At 44.2% G+C, this 21,712-nt stretch overlaps 1 protein-coding gene across 1 annotated transcript; it reads right to left on the bottom strand.

Annotated features, from left to right (window-relative positions):
* Nucleotides 1-158: 158 nt before the first annotated feature.
* On the bottom strand, nt 159-19,576 carry LOC132780428 (myotubularin-related protein 9-like). The gene is made up of 11 exons (XM_060784139.2): nt 19,343-19,576; nt 13,020-13,214; nt 11,621-11,729; nt 10,008-10,136; nt 8,280-8,453; nt 7,528-7,745; nt 6,234-6,395; nt 5,942-6,083; nt 4,819-5,039; nt 2,210-2,355; nt 159-968 (listed from the first exon to the last, which is right to left on the bottom strand). The coding sequence occupies exons 2-11, from the start codon at nt 13,202-13,204 to the stop codon at nt 802-804; spliced, it is 1,653 nt and encodes a 550-aa protein (XP_060640122.2). The 5' UTR covers nt 13,205-13,214; nt 19,343-19,576; the 3' UTR covers nt 159-801.
* Between the last annotated feature and the right edge of the window lie 2,136 nt (nt 19,577-21,712).

The following is a 21,712-nucleotide window of genomic DNA, read 5'->3' as shown; positions in this document are numbered from 1 at the left end:
TGGCATATCTGCATAGGGCGCCCTTTTACCTTCCCGCTGAGGTGGTCCCTATTGATCTACTCACACTGCATGCTTTCGAACTGCTAGGTTAAGAGCCACCAGTGGCACAATGGGTTAGACCTTTGTGCTGGCAGGACTGCTGACCGAAAGGTCTGCAGTTCGCATCCAGGGAAGCGGGGTGAACTCTCTATCAGCTTCAGCTTCTCATGTGGAGACATGAGAGAAACCTACCACAGGATGGTAAAACATCCAGGCACTCCCTGAGCAATGTCCTGCACACAGCCAATTCTCTCACACCAGAAGCAACTTGCAGTTTCTCAAGTTGCTCCTGACATTAAAAAAAACCCTACTAGATTGGCAGAAGCTGGGGCTGACAATTGGGAGCTCACCCCAACTCGCGGCTTTGAACTGCCGATCTTTTGGTCAACAGATTTCCTGCAACTAGCAGTTTTTAACCCATTGTGCTACCGCAATCCCTAATATTCTCTAATTTTCTTGGAGAAATGCACCCCACCCTTTTGTCCTTTACTGCTTGGTTCCATTGATAGAAATATTTTGGTAAATGGACTAATAAAAAAAAATGGTGTGGGGGCTTTAACCAACATACCACTTTTCATTTTCATTGTAACAGTTTAAAGACAAGAGTCTGTAACGCTTTGCGTCTCTTCCCAACACACACACATATACATTGCACACCACAGTTGTGTTCACTGTTTGTGGCCAGCATCAAGTGCAAAGCTTTTGCTCCCCTTGGTAGTTCCTTATTCTCAAAATCTGGGAGAAAGTGCAGGCCAGGTGAGTTCATCGATGAGCCTTTGTTTCTGCTTCTGAAAGGGTTTGTGCTTCAGTTTGTGTTGATGCTGCCCCACTCAGATGTTGTGGGTAGGCTTTGTGATTTGCTATTTTCTGGATTTCTGTCCATGCTTCATCTATGTAATGGGAAGAACGCACCCAGCGGAGGAACAAACCTACAGGAAACACAGCTGTTAGAGGCACAAATCTTGTTCAAATAATCCAATCTGCAAAAGTTAAAACCTGCAAGTTGACCATGTAGCACCAGAGTTTTGTAGCAGACCGTTCTCCATGCTTCACCCAACTCCACTGGGTGGAGCCATGGAAGTTAAAGCAGTATCAAACTGCTGTAACTACATAGTGTGACTATCTTGAGAGTCAACAAGAATGTGATGAGATTTCTCAGGGCTCTCCGATGCAGAATAAAGGTAAAGACAGGAAAGAATCTCACCAAAAACCTTACATCTCCCAGTTAGAAATACTGTGAGAGATGGACCAAGGGTCTGATTCCTCCTAAGCCTTCAAGAACAATATTGGGTGAGGTAAGCATTCATTGGGTTTGAGGTTTAGCATTCCAAAATTAGAATTGACTGCAGCCTTCCTTAGAATCATAGAATTGTGGGCCATCCAGTCCAACCCCCTGCCAAAAAGCAGGAAAATCACATTCAGAGCACCCTTGACAGATGGCCATCCAGCCCGTGCTTAAAAGCCTCCAAAGAAGGAGCCTCCACCACACTCCGGAACGGAGAGTTCCATTGCTGAACAGCTCTCACAGTTGGGAAGTAATTCCTAATGTTCAGGTGGAATCTCCTTTCCCGTAGTTTGAAGACCTAGTCTCCAGGGCAGCAGAAAACAAGCTTACTCCATCTTCCCTATGAGTTCCACTCACATTTATACATGGCCATCTTGTCTCCTCTCAGCCTTCTCTTCTGAAGGCTAAACATGCCCAGCTCTTTAAGCCGCTCCTCATTGGGTTTGTTCTCCAGACCCTTGATCATTTGAGTCGCCTTCCTCTGGAGACATTCCAGCTTGTCAATGGGAAATTACTTTTTTTGGACCGCAATTCCCATAAACCATCCGCTAAGACCCCATAAGTAACTTTCCCCCAGTAGTTCTGGCCGCCTCAATTCTTCCCACCAAACTCACCTTTAGCCCCATCCTCAACCCAACCCTCACTTCCTTTTCCATCACTCCAAACACAGGAGCCCAGCCCCTTAGAGGGCTTCAGAGAAAAGAAAGCCCCCTTATACATTCACAGAAGGGATCTTTAGAAGTCTCCCTTTCCAAGGAAATGCTAAATTGAGTTCTCCTCAGCTTCCTTGGCCATTTTTCTCTTAAGTCCAAATGATACTGCTGTGATTCTGTATTGTGGACAATGGCACCAAAAGGTAAAGGAGAGTGTGGGTTCGAACACTACCTTGCCAGAGGAGGATGCTCTGGGGCTCCACGGAAGGCCAGATGACCAAGGGGTTGGGGGCAAACAGTGGGTTCAGGAACTTCTGCCTTTCGCTGTGGATCCAGGGCCAAAGGGAGTGGGTCTTGCCTTCCACGTCACAGAGCTTCCTGCAGAGCCAATGTTAGGTCACTTTCAATCAGCTCTAAAACTTAAAAGCCTCAAACATCGGAAGAGAGATAAAACTGAATGAATGGGAGAAGTTATGGACTAAAAAGATCAAATATACCTACTCGACAGGCTTAAAGGAAAACCTGATCAAGATGATATATAGATGGTACATGACCCCTCAAAAACTAAGCGTAATGTACAGAAATTCCCAAAATAAATGTTGGAAATGTGACATGCAGGTCGGAACATTCTTCCACGCCTGGTGGACTTGCCCTAAGATGAAGACCTTCTGGAAGATGGTACAGGAGACACGTGAGAAGATATTTAAAACAAAGATCCTGCTAAAACCAGAACATTTTCTGTTAGGACTAGCAGATGAAGAACTGGAAAGGGACCGAAATAACGATATCTTATTTACATACCTCTCTACTGCAGCGAGAATGGTAATAGCAAAAAAATGGAAGCAAAGTGAACTCGCAACGAAAGAAGGATGGCTAAATAAAATCCAAGAAATTAAGGGCGCAGACAAACTAACGTTTGCCCTAAAAGAATCTTATGGTAGACCAATTACAAAAACAAATTGGAAATTGGTGGATGACTTTTTCACCAAAGAAAGCAGACTGAAAAATTAATAAAAAGAAAGGAATAGTATGACATAGGAAAGCAATATAGAAGAGATAGGAATTAGAAGAAAGGAAACATCAAGATTACGATAGAAGTGGAGTAGAAAGATTTTCTACAGGCAAAATGAAACAGAAGAGCAGAGGATAAATGGAGAAGAAGATTGGAAGCCGACAGAACCCCCCCCCACACACCTCACCCCCCCTATCCCCCTCCACACACACCCTCCCCTTCCCCTTGCCCCTTCCTTCCCAAATTTGAAACTCTATGCATACATTTGGCCATACACCACCCTACCCGCCCCCCACCTTGGTTTTATGTATAAGCAAAAGAGAAAATGTATTTAATAAAAAATATTTAAAACTTAAAAGCCTCCTGATCTAAAGGTAAACCATTCTGATATAGAGATGCTACCCCACTGAATCAGATGTTGAGTGTTGGACTAGGAAACCAGGCTTCGAATCCCTGCCCAGCCATGGAAAGCCAATGGGTCACCTTGGTCATGTCACACACTCAGCAACATCCAGTGGTGAAACACAGTATGAAGTGTAACTTGGGGAGAATAGGATTAATGAGACCTGGCAGCAGTGGTGAGTGGCACTAAAGTGTCATGAAACCTTTTCAATGAGCATATTTACATTAGATATTTTGAGAACGGGTGTAGGATGCATGGGGCTGCATAGGAACTCCAATTTTTTTGTGTGTGTGGCTCCTAAGCACCCTACACTGACCCTAAATGTTAGATTTCTTTTCACATGGCATTTTGTGAAAAGAAATCTAACATCTTGTGATAAGGATGATGACCTGTTAGGATCATAACCTATTGGGTAACAGAGTTATAGAGGTGTTCCTTTATTGGGTTTTTTTTTTCCCATAAGTCTACTTTCAATGAATTCAAGTCTCAACAAAGTTTTCTAACTTCCTACAGTGACATCTAACTGGAAAAAAAGACTTCTGTACTCAAGTTGACTCAAGGCTTAACCGGTTTCTAACTTCTAACATTGACTTCTAACTGACTCAAGGCTCAACTGTCATTCCTCAACTGTCATCATGTTTAAATTACATTCTAAACCAGGGTCCTCAAACTATAGCCCAGGGGCCGAATACGGCCCTCCAAGGTCATTTACCCGGCCCTCACTCAGGGTCAACCTAGGTCTGAAATGACTTAAAAGCACACAACAACAACAACAACAACAATCCTATCTCATGAGCCAAAAGCAGACCCACACTTCCCAATGAAATACTAATAAGTTTATATTTGTTAAAATTGTTCTTCATTTTAATTATTGTATTGTTTTTAAGTGTTATTAGCACTACATATAAGATATGTGCAGTGTACATAGGAATTCATTCATGTTTTTTTCAAATTATAATCCGGCTGTCCAACACTTTGAGGGACTGTGACCTGGCCCTCTGTTTAAAAAGTTTGAGGACCCCTGTTCTAAACAGTCATGTGGTCTGCAGCCCCTCCCACTGCCTCAAGTACATAGAGCTAAGGAAACTGCAAACCAAAGAAGACATACACTTCAGGAAATAAAACGACACATTATAAACAGACAAACATCAAATAGAGGAGGCTTGAGAAGGTTGCTATCTCCAACATGGCAACTGTGGTTGCCTATACATGTCCTTATGGCCTTGTGCTAGGGACTCCTCTAAGACAGAAGAAGAGCATTTGAGAGAGCAAAGCTTAAAACTATTCTTTAGCCTAAATTATGACACTGTAACTGACTTAACTGGTAGATGTTTTAATGAAGGTCTCCCCCTTCTGCAAGTAATTCCCATTTTCTTTCTTATTTGTGTTTTGTGGTTCCATCCTATTCTTCCAATCTCAACCTCACCTTTCTTTCTCGTTGTTGCACAAGAAGGTCCCGTACGGTGAGGCGTAGCTGTGCTCAAAAAGCACCAGCAGGAAAGCTTCGTTGAACTCCAGTGACAAGGGGAACTGCCGCCCCAATTGCCAGACGCAGTCCAGGAACAGGAGGAACATGGGGGACTCCTGCTTGAGTCGGGCGTGAGAATAGGCCGCGTGGGCACAGCGGAGGTGGAAGGGGTGCCCGGCCTGCAAGGAAGCAAAGGGCAATAGGGTAAAAGAGAAGATGTAGTAGTAGTAGTAGTAGTAGTAGTAGTAGTAATAGACAATGGGGTAATGGAGAACATTAAAGGATGCTAGCCCTCCTGGTTGGAAAACATATGGCCTAACAACAACAAAAACAATAGCAAGGGACAATGGGATAATGGACAAGATTAAATGGTGCTCCTGATTGGAAAATGTATGGCTAAATAACAACAAAAACAATGACAACAAGGGACAATGGGATAATGGACAAGATTAAATGGTGCTCCTGATTGGAAAATGTATGGCTAAATAATAACAACAACAAGGGGCAATGGGATAATGGATAAGATTAAAGTGTGCTAGCCCTTCGTGTTGGAAAATTTATGGCCAATTAATAACAACAACAAGAGACGATGGGATAATTGATCAGATGATGAGGAAGAGGAGGAGGAGGAGGAGGAGGAGGAGGAGGAGGAGGATACCCATTTCTCCTCATGGCTCCACTTGGGGCACAACACAATTAAAACACATCACCATAAAATACATAGCACAAAATCCATACATTAAAACATGCCACCACAAAATATGTACATATATTAAAATGCAAAGGATTGAAATACAAGTGCATATATTAAAATACAAATAGATGGTGTGTTTAAAATTGGTTGAGTGGAATATTCCAGAATTTTATCTACAGCATGACCATGGGTTATCTGGGGACTTGGAAAGCAAAGTTGTGCAATAAAGAAGGTGCTTGGGAAAAAATGGTCTTCTGGACTCCCCAAATCCTGCTTTTGTTATGAATGTTTTTGAAGCTAAAATCAGGACTTGGAAACGCTTCCTTTCTGGATTCCAGCTCCCAGTATTTCCCAGCTAATGTAGTGTAACAAGTGGGCCTACGGTACCTGTATCCATTCCTGCTCCAGCAGCTCCTGGAATCCGACCATCGTCCTGCGGTCAGGGTCCAGGATGACCTGGGCCAGAGCAGTCACCAACAGGGTTGCATCCATCCCCTCGGCTCCATGCACCAGGACACAGGCTTCCTCCCTGCAAGGAAGCCACATCATTCCCACTTATGGAACTCTCCTGAACTATTCTGTCCCACAGAACTCTAGTGCCTCCCTAAACTACAAATCCCAGGATGTGGCAGGATGCAGCTAACTCTGCAATGTGGAAGAAAGCAGGTGGGAAACGCACCTGTCCATGCACTGAGCAGCGAGGCAAGCGGCACCGAGGGACTCCTTGACGTGGGCCAGCCATTTGGAGGCCTCCAGCTTGCTGAGCCAGCGGTCCATGGTCAGCGAGGGGTCATTGCAAGTCTCCACCACTTTGACGAAGCTTTCCTGGAGGGGGCGGCCTCTGTCCAGTGGGAAGCAAAGAGATAACAACAGCAATCAATGCACCCCTTCTGCAGGATCTGTAGATGTTTCCAATCCACCACAGGCCTAAAATCTTAGGGTGGCAATTTTGCTCTTTTGGGTAGTCTTGGAGCTTTTCACGGTTTGCCCCCTTCTCAAACTAGAATTGCACTCCATGAGGCCTATCATAATGCTACTGAAAATGGCAATCCCTTCCTGTTTGATCCCTTGCCATCCTGCTTTTCCAGCTGCCTTTAAAATGTCTCAGTTTCTATCCTCTCTTCCCGCATTCATTCGGCAGTGTGGATGCATCCAGAGAAAGAGAGAGGGAGGAATGAATGAGGGGAGGGAAAGGATAGGAAAGGACAGAGGGAGGAAAGGGGAGGATGGAAGGAAGGAAAGGAAGAGGGGAGGAAAGGAAGGATTCAAAGGAAAGAAAGGAGATAAAAGGATGGAAGGAAAGGAAGAGAAGGAAGGAGATGAAACAATCAAAAGAGGGAAGGGAAGGAGGAAATGGAAGCAAATGAAGGAATCGAAGGGAAGGAAGAAACAAGCAAGTGAAGGAATCAAAGGAAGGAAAGAAGGAAGAGAGAGAATGAAAGGTAGGAAAGAGTGAGAAACTAAGGGAAAAAAGAAAATAAATGGAGGAAAGTGAAGAAATCAAAGGAAAGGATGGAAAGAAAGGGAAGGAAGAGAGGGAGGATGAGTGGGAAGCTAAAGAAGGAAAGGGAAAGGAAATGAATAGAGGGAAACGAAGAAATCAAAGGAAGGAAAGGAAATAAAAGGATGGAAGTAAAGGAAGGGAGTGGAGCAAATGATGGCTTCAAAGGAAGGAGAGGAAAGGATGGAAGGAAAAGAAGAGAGGGAAGCAAATGAAGGAATCAATAGAAAGGTAAATGAAAGGAGGGAAGGGAAAGATGAGAGAGAAGCAAATGAAGGAATTAAAGTAAGGAAAGGAGGGAAGGAAGAGGGAATGAAAGCAAGAGAAGGAAGCCAATGGAGAAATCCAAGGAAATGAAAGGATGGAAGGAAAGGAAGGAAAGGGCCTCCCACTCCGCTTGCTCTTTTAGGCTCAGAAGGAGCACCCCCCCCCCAAAGTAATGGGGACCAAGCGCAGGGGGTCTGTGCCCAACCTGTCCAGGGCCCTGTGCATCCGCTTCCACCCGGTGTAGGCGCTCCGGTGCTCGGTGCCACCCCCCATCATCTTGGCCTGTTTGGCTGCTTGAGCCGAGCGGGTGTCCAGGACGAAACCGCGGCTCCTTCCATCCAATGCTGCGTCCAGCAGCCCCTCGTCTTCTGGGCAGCGCTTCCGGTGTGGCCCCACCAAGGGCTGGCTGCTGCGGAGCATCACCTGCCCAGGCAAAAAGAGTGAAAAGAGGGACACCAGGAAGAGGGGGCAGCTCCTTCCATACAAAACCACTGGGAACCCACACCATTGCTAGTCTGAACATTACAGAACTGATCCAAGGTTTTGAAGTTGTTCATGGTGAGGAGTCACCCAATACTCTGTTTTCTGTTTAATTGTGTGGTTTTTTGGAAGTATTTATTATACTCCAGAAACTTCGTTTTTGCAGCAGCCATAAACTACGTTGAATTGGTTAAGACTCGATGAGTTATTCATTGAAAAACTATAGCAAAATGTGATGCAGGATAACGTCTCTCCTGCAAAGACAAAAGTTTTTGCAGTTTAATAAACGTTTCCCATGTTTTATGATAGAACCCATTAGGAAATGACATTTATAACCCAGGAACCAAAATTGTGTTACATACTACAATGTACTTTGTGGGTATTTTTGAGCATGCAAGAAGATGCAGGGACATCTTGGATGTGCGAAAATGGATGCAGGGAAGACCTCCAGAAAATGAGCACAGAATGAATACTTACAGTGCCATTCTTCTTGTGGTAATAACTCAGGACTGGAAACCGTCCGCCTTGGCGGAAACGGGCACTCTTCCTAAGGGCAGCATCATCCACCGAAGAGGGCACCACCACTAAGGTGGGATACGAAGGGCAGGCCTCAAAATCCTCATTGACATCACTTAGCCTCCAGGTGCCTGTCTGAGAAATGGGTCCACATCAGCCTCTTTCTTTCTTTGTTTGTTTCTTTCTTTCTTTCTTGCAGGGTCAGGTCAAGGAGAGAGCTTTGGAGATGGTACGCAAAGGCTAAGGCTTCCATTGTAGGAGGTGGGAGGGCTTTCTGGACTATGATGGAGTTCTATATTGGAAATTGAAATTCTAGAGCTCAGAATCATATAAGGATTGAGCTGGAGGAGCTCCCAAGGGCCATTCAGTCCAAACCCCCTTCTGCCAGGCAGGAAGGCACAATCAAAGCCCTCCCGACAGATGGCCATTCTGCCTGAGATAGATAGATAGATAGATAGATATGATTGAGATAGATTAGATAGATAGATAGATAGATAGATAGATAGATAGATAGATATGCCTGAGAGAGACATATGGTAAGTATAATGGAATATAAAATATTGTTGTTGTTGTTATTGTTGTTGTAGGGTAAGTATATCAGACAATCTTAGAACTGGAGGAGACTCCAAGGGCCATCCGATTCAACCTGCTTCGGCCAGGCAGGAAGACACAATCAAAGCCCTCTCGACAGATGGCCATTCAGCCATAGATCGATAGATCCAATTTAGATAGATTAGATAGATAGATAGTTAGACAGGGAGGACTGAGAGAGACATACAGTAAGTATATCATACTATCTTAGAGTTGGAGGAGAACCCAAGGTTCTCGCTTCGGCCAGGCAGGAAGACACAATCAAAGCCCTCCTGACAGATGGCCATTCGGCCATAGGTAGATAGATATGATTGAGATACGGTACTGAATGTCCTTTGGGGGTCCTTTCCAATTCTAGGATTTTATGGATCTCTCTCTCTCTCTCTTTCTCTGGAGGTCTTCAAGCAGAGGTGGGATGGTCATCTGTGGGGAGTGCTTTGATTGTGCTATTCTTGCCTGGCAGAAGGGGGTTGGAATAGATGTCCTTTGGGGGTCCCTTCCAACTCTAGGATTCTATGGATCTATCTATCTCAGTGGTTTTCAACCTGTGGGTCCCCAGATGTTTTGGCCTTCAGCTCCTAGAAACCCTAAGTTGGTAAACTGGCTAGGATTTCTGGGAGTTGTAGGCCAAAACACCTGGGGACCCACAGGTTGAGAACCACTGACCCATCTCCTTCTCAGGAGGCTTTTAAGCAGAGGCTAGATGGTCATTTGTCGGAAGGGCTTTGATTGTGTCTTCCTGCTTGACAGAAAGGGGTTGGACTGGGGGGGGTCCCTTCCAACTAGGATTCTATCTCTCTATCTATCTCTCTATCTATCTATCTATCTATCTATCTATCATCTATCTATCTATCTTCTTCTCTGGAGATCTGCCCAAGATTCCTAGATCCCTTTCGACCCCTTTCTGATGGACTGCTTTGGAGCCAAGTGCCCTTCATCAGTACATTTCATTGTTATGTCTGTGAAGGAGCTGAATAGTATAATTTGGAAGAGATGTCCTTAGCTCAGGATGGAACCTGGAGGTTTAAAGCACAAAGGCCACACTTTTGGCCAATATAGAGAGTGATATCTCCATCCATTCTCAACCTTGCTACTCACATGACAAGCTATTTGCTGGTAGTATTTTTCCAGGGCATGGGGCTGCTTCCCCCTGCTTTCCAGCCTCATGCTTTGGGGTCTGTAGAAGAAGGGGTACATCATCATCACCGATTCCACTGAGGAGAGGGCCTGTGGGAAGTAAAGAGCACAATGTGGGCAGCTTGCCATTTTGTGTGTGTGTGTGTCAGAAGCAACTTGAGAAACTGCAAGTCGCTTCTGGTGTGAGAGAATTGGCCGTCTGCAAGGATGTTGCCCAGGCGACGCCTGGATATTTTGATGTTTTACCATCCCCGTGGGAGGCTTCTCTCATGTCCCTGCATGGGGAGCTGAAGCTGACAGAGGGAGCTCATCTGCACTCCCCTCAGATTCGAACCTACAACCTGTCGGTCTTCAGTCCTGCCAGCACAAGGGTTTAACCCACTGTGCTACTGGGTGGCACCAATGATGGAGCTTCTTAGTACATTGGTCGTCCATTTGGGGAGCAAAGAGGGCACTGCCCAACCAATATCTATCCCAAAACCATTCAGGGGGCCCTAAAAGCAATGGTCTTAAAAATCCAAACTACACTAACGAATGAATGCATTTGGATTCCATATTAACAACTATCAATGCTATGGGACCATGGGAATCAAAGTTCCACTATGTCTTTAAGAGGGCAAACAGCAATTCCCAGGATACTATAGCAATGAGCTATGGAAATGCACCAAGCTAGCAGAAGTTTCCTTGGCCTGGGCAGGGAAAGGGGCAAATGGCAGAAGATCCCGTTGCCTAATAATAACAATAACAACAATAATAATATTAATAACAACACCAACAACAAGTAGTAGTAGTAGTTATAATATTTGGTTATAATAGTAATAACAGCAAGCAATAGTAAATATAATAATTGGTAATAATAATTGGTAATAATAATAATAATAATAATAATAACAACATCTTGCCCAATGTGCCTGGCGGGGTTCATTCGTACACCCCTCCCTTCCCTCATTCCCCAAATAGAACACAACTTTCCATTTTGGCCTTGTTTCTAGAACCAGAACAAAAATATTTCATAAGGCACAATTGGAATTATATATTCTTGGAGTGCAAACATCTCGTAGAATTTTATTTGTTATCCAACTCGACCTGTGAGGTGGGTAAAAATTATGATTATTATGATTGGCTTGTGCCAAAGTCTTTGCAGTTAGATCTTGAAGTAATAATAATAATAATAATAATTATTATTATTATTATTATTATAAACACAACAAGAGTAGTACACAGCAAATAAGATCACCATGCTGGTTGTTGTATTGGATCACACGTTGGACACTTCCCAAGTGTCTAGGACTATGTGATGTATCGGCGAATAATGTGTGCAGATCTATTATTATTATTATTATTATTATTATTATTATTATTATTATTGGTTCTGCTCTCCAAGGCTGATGGGATCAGCTGTTCAGCAATCCCTGGGCAGCCACAGTAGTCCTATGTATGCCTTAAGGCGAGGTTCCAGACTTAGGTTCTCCACGTGTGGATTGGGCTGCAACCATGACCAGCACTCTGCATGTGCTCACAGGGCATTCTGCTGGTATTGTATGGCCCGGGTTCTGAGGACGTTTTCTACTAACCTCAATGGAGCTGGCTACATTGAGACATTCCTCCATCCCAGGGATCTCCAGGTACAGCACCTTCAAGTCTTTGCATTTGAGAGTCAGGGAGCACGAAGCGTTTGCAAGCCTGGCAATTAAAGGAGAAATAAAGATGGGGGGAGGGCAAGAAGAAGAAGAAGGGGAGGAAGAAGAAGAGTAGGAGGAGGAAGATTAAGAGGAGAAGGTGGTGGTAGAGGAGGAGGAGGAGGTGGAGGTGGAAGAAGGGGACATGATCATTGTGTTTCAATATCTGAAAGGAGATCACCTTGAAGAGGAGGCAAGCTTGTCTTCTGCAGCTCTAGAGACCACAGGATGCAGTATGGCAAAGGATTCAAATTTCAAGAAAAGAGTTTCCACTAAAAAATTAGGACAGACCAACATCCTCATGGTCAGTGCTGTCCAGCTGTGGGATGTGTGTCCACCTTGGAGTCCAATGGAGTCTCCTTCTCTGAGGTTTCTAAACAGTTGGGTGGGTATCTGTTGGCTGTGTCTTCCTGCCTGGCAGAAGGGGGTAAGACTGGATGGCCTCTTGGGCCCCTTCCAACTACAGGATTCTGAATCTTTGGGAGGAAAGTAAAAGGCAAACCTAGGCCCTATCTACACTGCCATATAATCCAGTTTCTGATCCCAGATTGTCTGCTTTGAACTGGATTATGTGATAGTGTAGACCAGGCATGGGCAAACTTGAGCCCTCCAGATGTTTTGGACTCCAATTCCCACAATTCCTAACAGCTTCAGGCCCCTTCCTTTCCCCCACTCAGCCACTTAAGGAAAGTATCTGAGGCTGTTAGGGTGGGAGCTGAAGTCTAAAACACCTGGAGAGCCCAAGTTTGCCCATGCTTGGTGCAGACTCATATATATATATATTGTGTGTGTGTGTGTGTATCTCTATCTCTATATCTCTATATCTCTATATCTCTATCTATCTATCTATCTATCTATCTATCTATCTATCTTGTAAGCCGCTCTGAGTCCCCTTCGGGGTGAGAAGGGCAGCAAATAAATGTTGTAAATAAATAAATCATAAATAAATAATCCAGTTCATGGTAGATAATCTGGAATCAGATAATGGATCACATGGCAGCGTAGATCCAGCCCGAGTCTCTTTTGGGAAGCTGTTAATCCAGGGGAACATTGGGTACATCCACACTATAGAACGAATTAAGTTTGGCACCTCATGAATTGCCTTGGCTCCATGCAATGGAATCATGGGAGTTGTAGTTTGGCAGAGAAGACCTTGTAGAACTATAAATCTCATAATTTTGTCACATGGAGCCAAGGCAGTTCAAGGGGTGCCAAACTGAGTTCATTCTGTATTGTAGATGCCACCTTTGTGCCTGGAGTGAACTCGGTAAAAAACAAGGGAACTTTTCCGCACCTTTTCTCAATGGCGTCCACATTGCGGATGAGGAGCCACAGCTCAATCTGGTTTTCCTCCCGGCTTCCGGATAAAAGCAAGTGATGGCTGGTGATGCAGAGGGTCCCTGCAACAGGTTCGAGCCCTGGATGCGAAAAGACCACATTGTCCACTTTGGTGGTCTTTATCAACTCTGCAAACTCCATCGCCAGGAACCTGCAGCCACAAGAAAAAGACAAGGACAAACGTTAGAGGTGCATCTACACTGTCAAATTAACCCAGTTTGACATTGCTTTAACAGACAAGACTCAATGTTATGGGATCCTGGGAGCAGCGACATGAAAAGGACCAAGACACATGTTAGTGGTGCATCTACACTGTCAAATTAACCCAGTTTGACTGCTTTAACAGCCCTGGCTTAATGCTATGAAATCCTGGGAATACTTTGACACTCATTAGCAGAGAAGGCTCAAGACCTTGCAAAACTACAACTCTACAGCACTAAGTCATGGCAGTTAAAGCGGCTTCGAACTGCATTCGTTCTGCAGTGTAGATGCACTCTTTGAGGCTTTTTGGGGTGACTAAATGTTAACCAGAAGCAACTGAAAGGCCACCTAGGTTCAAGATAACAGGAGAATTAAGGAGACACATAGTTTTCAAGCACTCAAATACATTACCTCATCTCTTTACAACAACCCTGTAAGGTAGGCCCATGCTGCCCACAATCCCATGCAATGGGGTTGCACCAAAGAAAGTGCGCAATGTGCCTCCATTCTGTGCTATGATACTTTACACCAGTTGCAAGACAGGAAAATGAAAGCAACCACAAGACAAAAAACGAAGCTGAGCCAAAGAAAGGCGAAAGAGAAACTCTGTGTTCGAAAGGAGGGCTTGGTGTCTGCATTTATTTTATTGGATTTTTCTTAGGCCAGGAATATCCAGAGGCACTTTTGCTGGTTCCTTCCGCCAAAATGCAGCCTGGGATTCATTGGTGGTCTCCCATCCAAGGACTATCCAAGGCTGGCCCTGCTTAGCATCCAAGAGCCGACCCGATTTGGCACCTTTTTAATGGGATTTGGGCCTTGGCTCAAAAGCAATAGCAGTGTTGTCGCCATCCACAAAGCAAACAAAAAGTTGTGCGATGGAAAGAGACTGAAAGACATTTCCAGCATGTCTCAGAAACGCTTCTATAGCATTTTGCCAATGTACTCGGTGTGATATACCACCAGTACATCATTTTTAGCCAGTTTTCCCTCAGATCATAGGAATTTATCCATTTTAATTTAACCTTCTAAATCTTTTCCCACTCTGTGGTTCCAATAGTATGGCCTAGATTTGCTGTCCATTTTGAAATATATTTTATTTATTCTATTTTTTTCTGTTGTCCAGCTTAATATGATTTTATAAAGTTTGGTGATCTTCTTTTTTTCTCCAATCATAATCTTATCCCAATAATTTTCCCCTTTATCAAATCCTAATTTTTTACATTTGTTATGGGCTTCGATGAGCTGCCTGTATTGGAACCACGAGATCTCCCCGTATGTTGTTCTTATTTCTTCCAGTGTCTTCATGGAAAATCCGTCGTTGTTCTTTTTTAGGATATCTTTGTACCTTGGCCATTTCTCCCAACCTAATTCTCTTCTTTGTGTTGCTTCCAGAGGGGAGATCCAGAGAGGTGTTTTTTTGATAAAATGTTGGTTTGTATTTTTCCCATATTTTGATCAATGAGGATCTTATGAAGTGGTTGCCGAATTTTTTCTTGAGCTTTCTTTTGGCGTACCACCAGGGGCGGCTCGTCCATTACGCAAAGTAAGCGGTCGCAGAACACTTTTTTTTTGCCAGGGGCGCAGAGGCACCTCTGTAAATGCCCCTCGACTGCCACTTGAGGAGCGCCCCCTCAGCTCACAACAGCCCTAGCAGTCCGGGGGAAGCCTTGGCTTTCTTGTCTCACTGCCGGGCGATCCTCTTCCCAAAGGGGTTGGGCCCTTGAGCCTTGCCTCGCCCCTCTCGTTCCTGCTCCACCTGGCCACCGGGTGCGCAAGCAGAGCCGGCACTCAATCGTTCTCTGCGTTCGATCCCTTCCCCATGACCGGCTCCCTTTCCCGATCCCCCGGCGCTCCACCCGCCTCCTCTCCTCTCCCCAATCCGCGGGTGGGCCAAGGGGCGGACCCGCTGCGACTGGCCCACTTCGAGTCCGGCTGGAGGTATCTCCCACCTCCACTCCCTCCTTTGTTTTTGCGCCTACCTTCAGGAAAGGTGGGCATCTCCACCTCTCTTTCTCTCTCTCTCTCTTGGTCCCAATGGCTGAGGAGAAAGTCAGGAGAAGAGGGGACTTTTGGTGCACACACCGGGGTCTTCAGGCACGCCTCCGGACCCAAAGCGGGCCAGGCAAGGGAGTAAGTGCGGCAAGTGTAGTTACTGGGATGTATAGTTCACCTACAATCAAAGAGCATTCTGAACTCCACCAATTATGGAATTGAACCAAATATGGCACACAAAACTCCCACGACAAACAGAAAATATATAGCAATGATAGGTTGGGGGGGGGGGGCGCCAAAATACTGTTTGCTTACCGTTGAAAATTACCTAGGGCCGCCTCTGCGTACCACATATATACGTTCCACCCACTTCTAAGATCGTGTCCTTCTAGAGCTAGATCTTTTGTTCTATTCATGTTGGCCCATTCTTTGCTCCAGATTAAACCACAGGCATCATGGTATGCTTGGAGGTCTGGTAGTCCTAGCCCACCCTTTTCCTTACTTTCAACCATGTTTATAAATTTTATCCTAGGTTTCCTCCCTGCCCAGATGAATTTTGTGATTTCTCTATTCCAATTCCTTATTATCTGTGAATTTCTTATAATTCTTATAATATGTCAAAGCAAGAAAGGCACCTTTTTCCATTCATGGTGGACATGCAAAAAAGTTTAAAAGTTTTGGAAAGAGATCCACAAAATTATAAGCAAGATCCTGGATTTAAGAATAGAAATGAAAGCCGAATATTACCTTCTAGGAATTCTAGATTATGAAATCGGAAAAAACAAAGATAAGCTATTCTTCCACATGGCAACGGCGGCAAGAATTCTGCTAGCAAGAAAATTGAAGATTGTAGAGTTACCAACAGTGGAAGAATGGACACTCAAACTTCTTGATATAATAAACATGGACTCTTTAACACAGCAATTGGAAGACAAACAGATGAAAGGTATAGTCAGGACGGATTGGTCTCCAATCAAAAAATACTTCAAGATTAACTAGACTTAGATACGCGAGACTAAGTCACAATTCAAGAGAGATATTTACAAGCTGGAATGTGTCTAGAGGAGGGCGACTAAAATGATCAAGGGTCTGGAGAACAAGCCCTATGAGGAGCGGCTTAAGGAGCTGGGCATGTTTAGCCTGAAGAAGAGAAGGCTGAGAGGAGATATGATAGCCATGTATAAATATGTGAGAGGAAGCCACAGGGAGGAGGGAGCAAGCTTGTTTTCTGCTTCCCTGGAGACTAGGACGCGGAACAATGGCTTCAAACTACAAGAGAGGAGATTCCATCTGAACATGAGGAAGAACTTCCTGACTGTGAGAGCCATTCAGCAGTGGAACTCTCTGCCTCGGAGTGTGGTGGAGGCTCCTTCTTAGGAAGCTTTTAAACAGAGGCTGGATGGCCATCTGTCAGGGGTGATTTGAATGCAATATTCCTGCTTCTTGGCAGGGGGTTGGACTGGATGGCCCATGAGGTCTCTTCCAACTCTTTGATTCTATGATTCTATGACTTACGACTAGAAAACAACAACAATAACACTGAAAATGTTTTAAGGGGCAAAACCAAGGACTCTCCCCCGACCCATTCCCCAACCCCCACATATATTTCACACATCCCCGTCCCTACACTCCCCACTCCCTACCAGACCCCTCCCCATACCCATCCTCCTCTATTTGTCTTTTTTTTTATGTAATTGTTAATTTGATCGATTCCTATATTATGGATGTACCCCCCATCTTAAAAACCCTTAATAAAAATTAATTAAAAAAAGAAAGAAAGAGACTGAAAGAAACAATTTGCACAATGTTTCGATTGGGTTACAGTCATTGCCACTAAAACAGATACATTTCTAATTAAGACAATATGTTAATAATTATGTTTGTGATCAGTCCCACAACTGAGCAGCTTAAGAGGTAACTGTATTTAAGGAAGAGTAAGGCAGTGGTTCTCAACCTTTCTAATGCTGTGACCCCTGAATACGGTTCATCATGTTGTGGTGACCCCCAACCAAAATATTATTTTTGTTGCTACTTTACAACTGTCATTTTGATACTGTTATGAATAATAATATAAATATCTGATATGCAGGATGTATTTTCATTCACTGGACCAAATTTGGCACAAATACCCAATATGCCCAAATTTGAATACTGGTGGGGTTGCAGGGGATTGATTTTGTCACTTGGGAGTTGTAGTTGCTGGGATTTATAGTTAACCTACAATCAAAGAGCATTCTGAACTCCACCAATGATGGAATTGAACCAAACTTGGCACACAGAACTCTCATGACCAACGAAAAATACTGGAAGGGTTTGGTGGGCATTGACCTTGAGGTTTGGAGTTGTAGTTCACCTACACCCAGAGAGCACTGTAGACACAAACAATGATGGATCTGGACCAAACTAGCCATGAATACTCAACATGCCCAATGTGAATGAACACTGGTGGAGTTTGGGGAAAATAGACCTTGGCATTTGAGTTTTAGTTGCTGGGATTTATAGTTCATCTACAGTCAAATATCATTCTGATCCCCACCAATGATAGAATTGGGCCAAACTTTCACATGGAACCCCTATGACCAACTGAAAATACTATATTTTTGGATGGTCTTTGGTGACCCCTCTGAAACCCCCTCGTGACCCCCCCAGGGGTCCCGACCCCCAGGTTGAGAACCACTGGAGTAAGGGAAAGCATTCCAAACTTATCTATAGAGTAAAAATTACACTATGTAACAAAATGTCAAGTGTTATTTCCTGTTTAATTGTGCAATACTTAACTTTGAAAGTAGTTTTTTTTAATACTCCAGAAACTTTGTTTTTGTGGCTGAGGATAGTACGATTATTTCCTCTGCATTTGTAATTTTCCTTAATGAACATATGCCATTTGTACGCTTTAGGCAGACCACAAAAACAAAGTGTCGAATAAGCTTTTTCCATGTTTTTATGATAGAACCCATTAGGAAATGTCATTTATGACACAGGAACAAAAATCGTGTTGCTAAGCATGGATCTACACTGCCATATCTACTTTGAACTGGATTATATGAGTCTGCACTGCTGTATCACCCAATTCAAAGGAGCCCCCGGTGGCCCTGTGCCAGCAGGACTGAAGACCGACAGGTCACAGGTTCGAATCCGGGGAGAGGCGGATGAACTCCCTCTATCAGCTCCAGCTCCTCATGCGGGGACATGAGAGAAGCCTCCCACAAGGATGATAAAAACATCAAATCATCCAGGCGTCCCCTGGGCAACGTCCTTGCAGATGGCCAATTCTCTCACACCAGAAGCGACTTGCAGTTTCTCAAGTTGCTCCTGACACGACAAAAACAACAACAAACAAACCCAATTCAAAGCAGATAATCTGGATTTTATATAGCAGTGTAGATAGAAACATACAATCAAGAGTTGGAAGAGACCTCATGGGCCATCCAATCCAACCCTATCCTACCAAGAAGCAGGAAAATCGCATTCAAAGCACCCCCACCAGATGGCCATCCAGCCTGTTTCAAAGCCTGGGCACTCCAGGGCAGAGAGTTCCATTGCTGAACAAGTCTCATAATTAGGAAGTTCTTCCTAATGTTCAGATGGAATCTCCTTTCTTTCCTATAGTTTGAAGCCATTGTTCCACATCCTCGTTTCCAGGGCATTAGAAAACAAGCCTGCTCCCTCTTCCCTATGACTTCCTCTCACGTATTTATAAATGGTTCTCATCATGTTTCCTCTCAGCCTTCTCTTCTGCAGGCTAAACATGCCCAGCTCTTTAAGCCGCTCCTCATAGGGCTTGTTCTCTGGATCCTTGATCATTTGAGTCGCCCTTCTCTGGACATATTCCAGCTTGTCAACATCTCCATGGTATTCCAGGTGTGGTCTGACCAAGGCAGAATAGAAGGGGTAGCTAAGTGGAGAATTCAGACCCAGATCTCCCACCTAAACACTGGCCAGACCCTAACATCTGTCAGCCCTACACTTGTCTCATTCAACTGGCAAATGTGGGGCCAAGCTCTCCTTCCTTTATCAAAAAAAGACCAAGCAGGCTCCATAGAGCTCTTGTAAACATCAGATAGTATCCACGTCATCATCACTTACCCGTTTGAAAATGGGGCCCACCAGGATCAGCCAAAAAAGGGGGGTTGCCTTATTTGGCAAGGGACCCCCAAGGCAGCCTCTGAGCATGTGCAGAATGCCGCAGCTGGTGCAAAAGCAGGGTGCAGCTAGCAGCTGTTTGGTGTCGGAACAGAGATTGTGCAAGAGACAAGAGGCACTGTGCACACATTGCAGTGTGGGAGAGGCAGGGAATAGCAAAACTGAGAGAAAGAGAGAGAGAGAAAGAGGATGTGGGGTTTAAGGTAGTCTGGCTGCAAGTTATTATTATTATTATTATTATTATTATTATTATTATTATTATTAAAATGCATTTGCTTTCAGTATATATATATTTTCCCCTCCACTGTCAAGGGGTGCATCTACCCTGCAGAATGAATGCAGGTCACAGAATAATAATAGAGTTGGATGAGAGCACACGGGCCATCTAGTCCAACCCCAGCTGTGCAGGAAAAGCACAATCAAAGCACCGCCGACAGATGGCCATCCAGCTTTGTGTTTCCTTTGTGGAGAGAAAAAAGCATAGTATAAATAAATGTAAACATAATAATAATAGGGTTAGGTTCTTGTAGGTTTTTTCGGGCTATAGGGCCATGTTCTAGAGGCATTTCTCCTGACGTTTCGCCTGCATCTATGGCAAGCATCCTCTGAGGATGCTTGCCATAGATGCAGGCGAAACGTCAGGAGAAATGCCTCTAGAACATGGCCCTATAGCCCGAAAAAACCTACAAGAACCTAGTGATTCCAGCCATGAAAGCCTTCGACAATACAATAATAGGGTTGTTGTAGGTTTTTCCGGGCTATACGGCCATGTTCTGGAGGCAATTTTTCTCCTGACGTTTCGCCTACATCTATGGCAAGCATCCTCAGAGGTAGTGAGGTCTGTTGGAAGTAGGAAAAGTGGGTTTATATATCTGTGGAATGACCAGGGTGAGACATCATGTCAGACTACACAGAGAAGCCATTGAAATCCACAAGCATGTGGACAATTGCAACAGAAAGGAAGAAACCATGAAAATGAACAAAATCTGGCTATCAGTATTAAAAAAACTCAAAAATTACAACAGCAAAACAACAGAGGGGAAACAAACAGCCACATAAAATCACTCTCAACAAAAGATTCCCCCCAGGCACTTCCAAGCCATTGAATGCTAATCAAGGTGATCAGCTGAAACATTCACACCTAGCCCCAGCAGACAAAAGTCCTTTGTCTCGCCCTGGTCATTCCACAGATATATCAACCCATTTTTCCTACTTCCAACAGACCTCACTACCTCTGAGGATGCTTGCCATAGATGCAAGCGAAACGTCAGGAGAAAAACTGCCTCCAGAACATGGCCATATAGCCCAGAAAAACCTACAACAACCCAGTGATTCCGGCCATTAAAGTCTTCAACAATGCATAATAATAATAATAATAACAATAAGGATTTAAAGATAGAACTACAAAGTCTCTGGCACAAGCCAGTAAAGGTGGTCCCAGTGGTGATCGGCACATTAGGTGCAGTGCCTAAAGACCTTGGCCTGCACTTCAAAACAATTGGCGCTGACAACATTACCATCTGTCAGCAGCAAAAAGCCACCCTACTCAGATCTGCATGTATTATTCGCCGATACATCACACAGTCCTACACTTGGGAAGTGTCCGATGTGTGATCAAATACAAAAGCGAGCATACTGATCTTGTTTGTTGTGTGCTAATCTTGTCATGTATCTAATAATAATAATAATAATAATAATAATAATAATAATAATATGCACCCAAGACATGACACCCCCCCCCCCAAATATAAACCACAACTGGCATTTTCTTGCATTTCTGTGGGTGCATCTACATTGTAGAACTAATGCATTTTGGCGCCACTTTCATCGCTAAGGCTCAAAGCTGTGGAATTGTAGGAGTTGCAGTTTGGTGAAGCACCAGGTCTCTTTGGCAGAGAAAGCTAAAGACCTTGTAGAACTACAGCTCCCAGGATCCCATGGAATTGAGATGGAATTGAGTTTAAGTGGTATCACACTGTGTTAAATTTCCATAGTGTGCAGCTGCACACTGAATTTGCAATCTAAGCTTGGTTTGCAGCCACTGAATTGAGCTGAGGACAAAGGGGGAAAGCGGGCAGAGGAATCTGGAAAGTATAAAAACAACTGAAAAGGAGGAGGCAGGGCAAAATGCTGCCAAATCAGGACAGTTTCTTGTTGGGAAATTATCTTAAGGTATATTTTCTTTTAATTTGTTTGGAAAGGAAGGGAGGGGAGAAGAAAATAAGAATGAAAGGAACAGAGGGAGAGAGGAGAAAAAGGAAGGGAGCGAGGAAGGAAGGAGGGAGAGAGGAGAAAAGTGAAGAAAGGAAGGAA

This window comes from Anolis sagrei, chromosome X (assembly GCF_037176765.1).
Source record: "Anolis sagrei isolate rAnoSag1 chromosome X, rAnoSag1.mat, whole genome shotgun sequence".
Classification (NCBI taxonomy): Eukaryota; Metazoa; Chordata; class Lepidosauria; order Squamata; family Dactyloidae; genus Anolis; species Anolis sagrei.
Note: the sequence above shows the minus strand (reverse complement) of the source record. Positions and strands in the feature narration are given on the sequence as shown.

Excerpts from the sequence above, each read along its gene's own strand:
- LOC132780428 (XM_060784139.2), bottom strand. The coding sequence starts at position 13,204 with ATGGAGTTTGCAGAGTTGATAAAGACCACCAAAGTGGACAATGTGGTC. Across the intron at positions 6,084-6,233 it reads GCTGCTCAGTGCATGGACAG|GGAGGAAGCCTGTGTCCTGG; the intron begins GTGCGTTTCCCA and ends GCTTCCTTGCAG. Across the intron at positions 2,356-4,818 it reads TGCAACAACGAGAAAGAAAG|GAAGCTCTGTGACGTGGAAG; the intron begins GTGAGGTTGAGA and ends TTGGCTCTGCAG.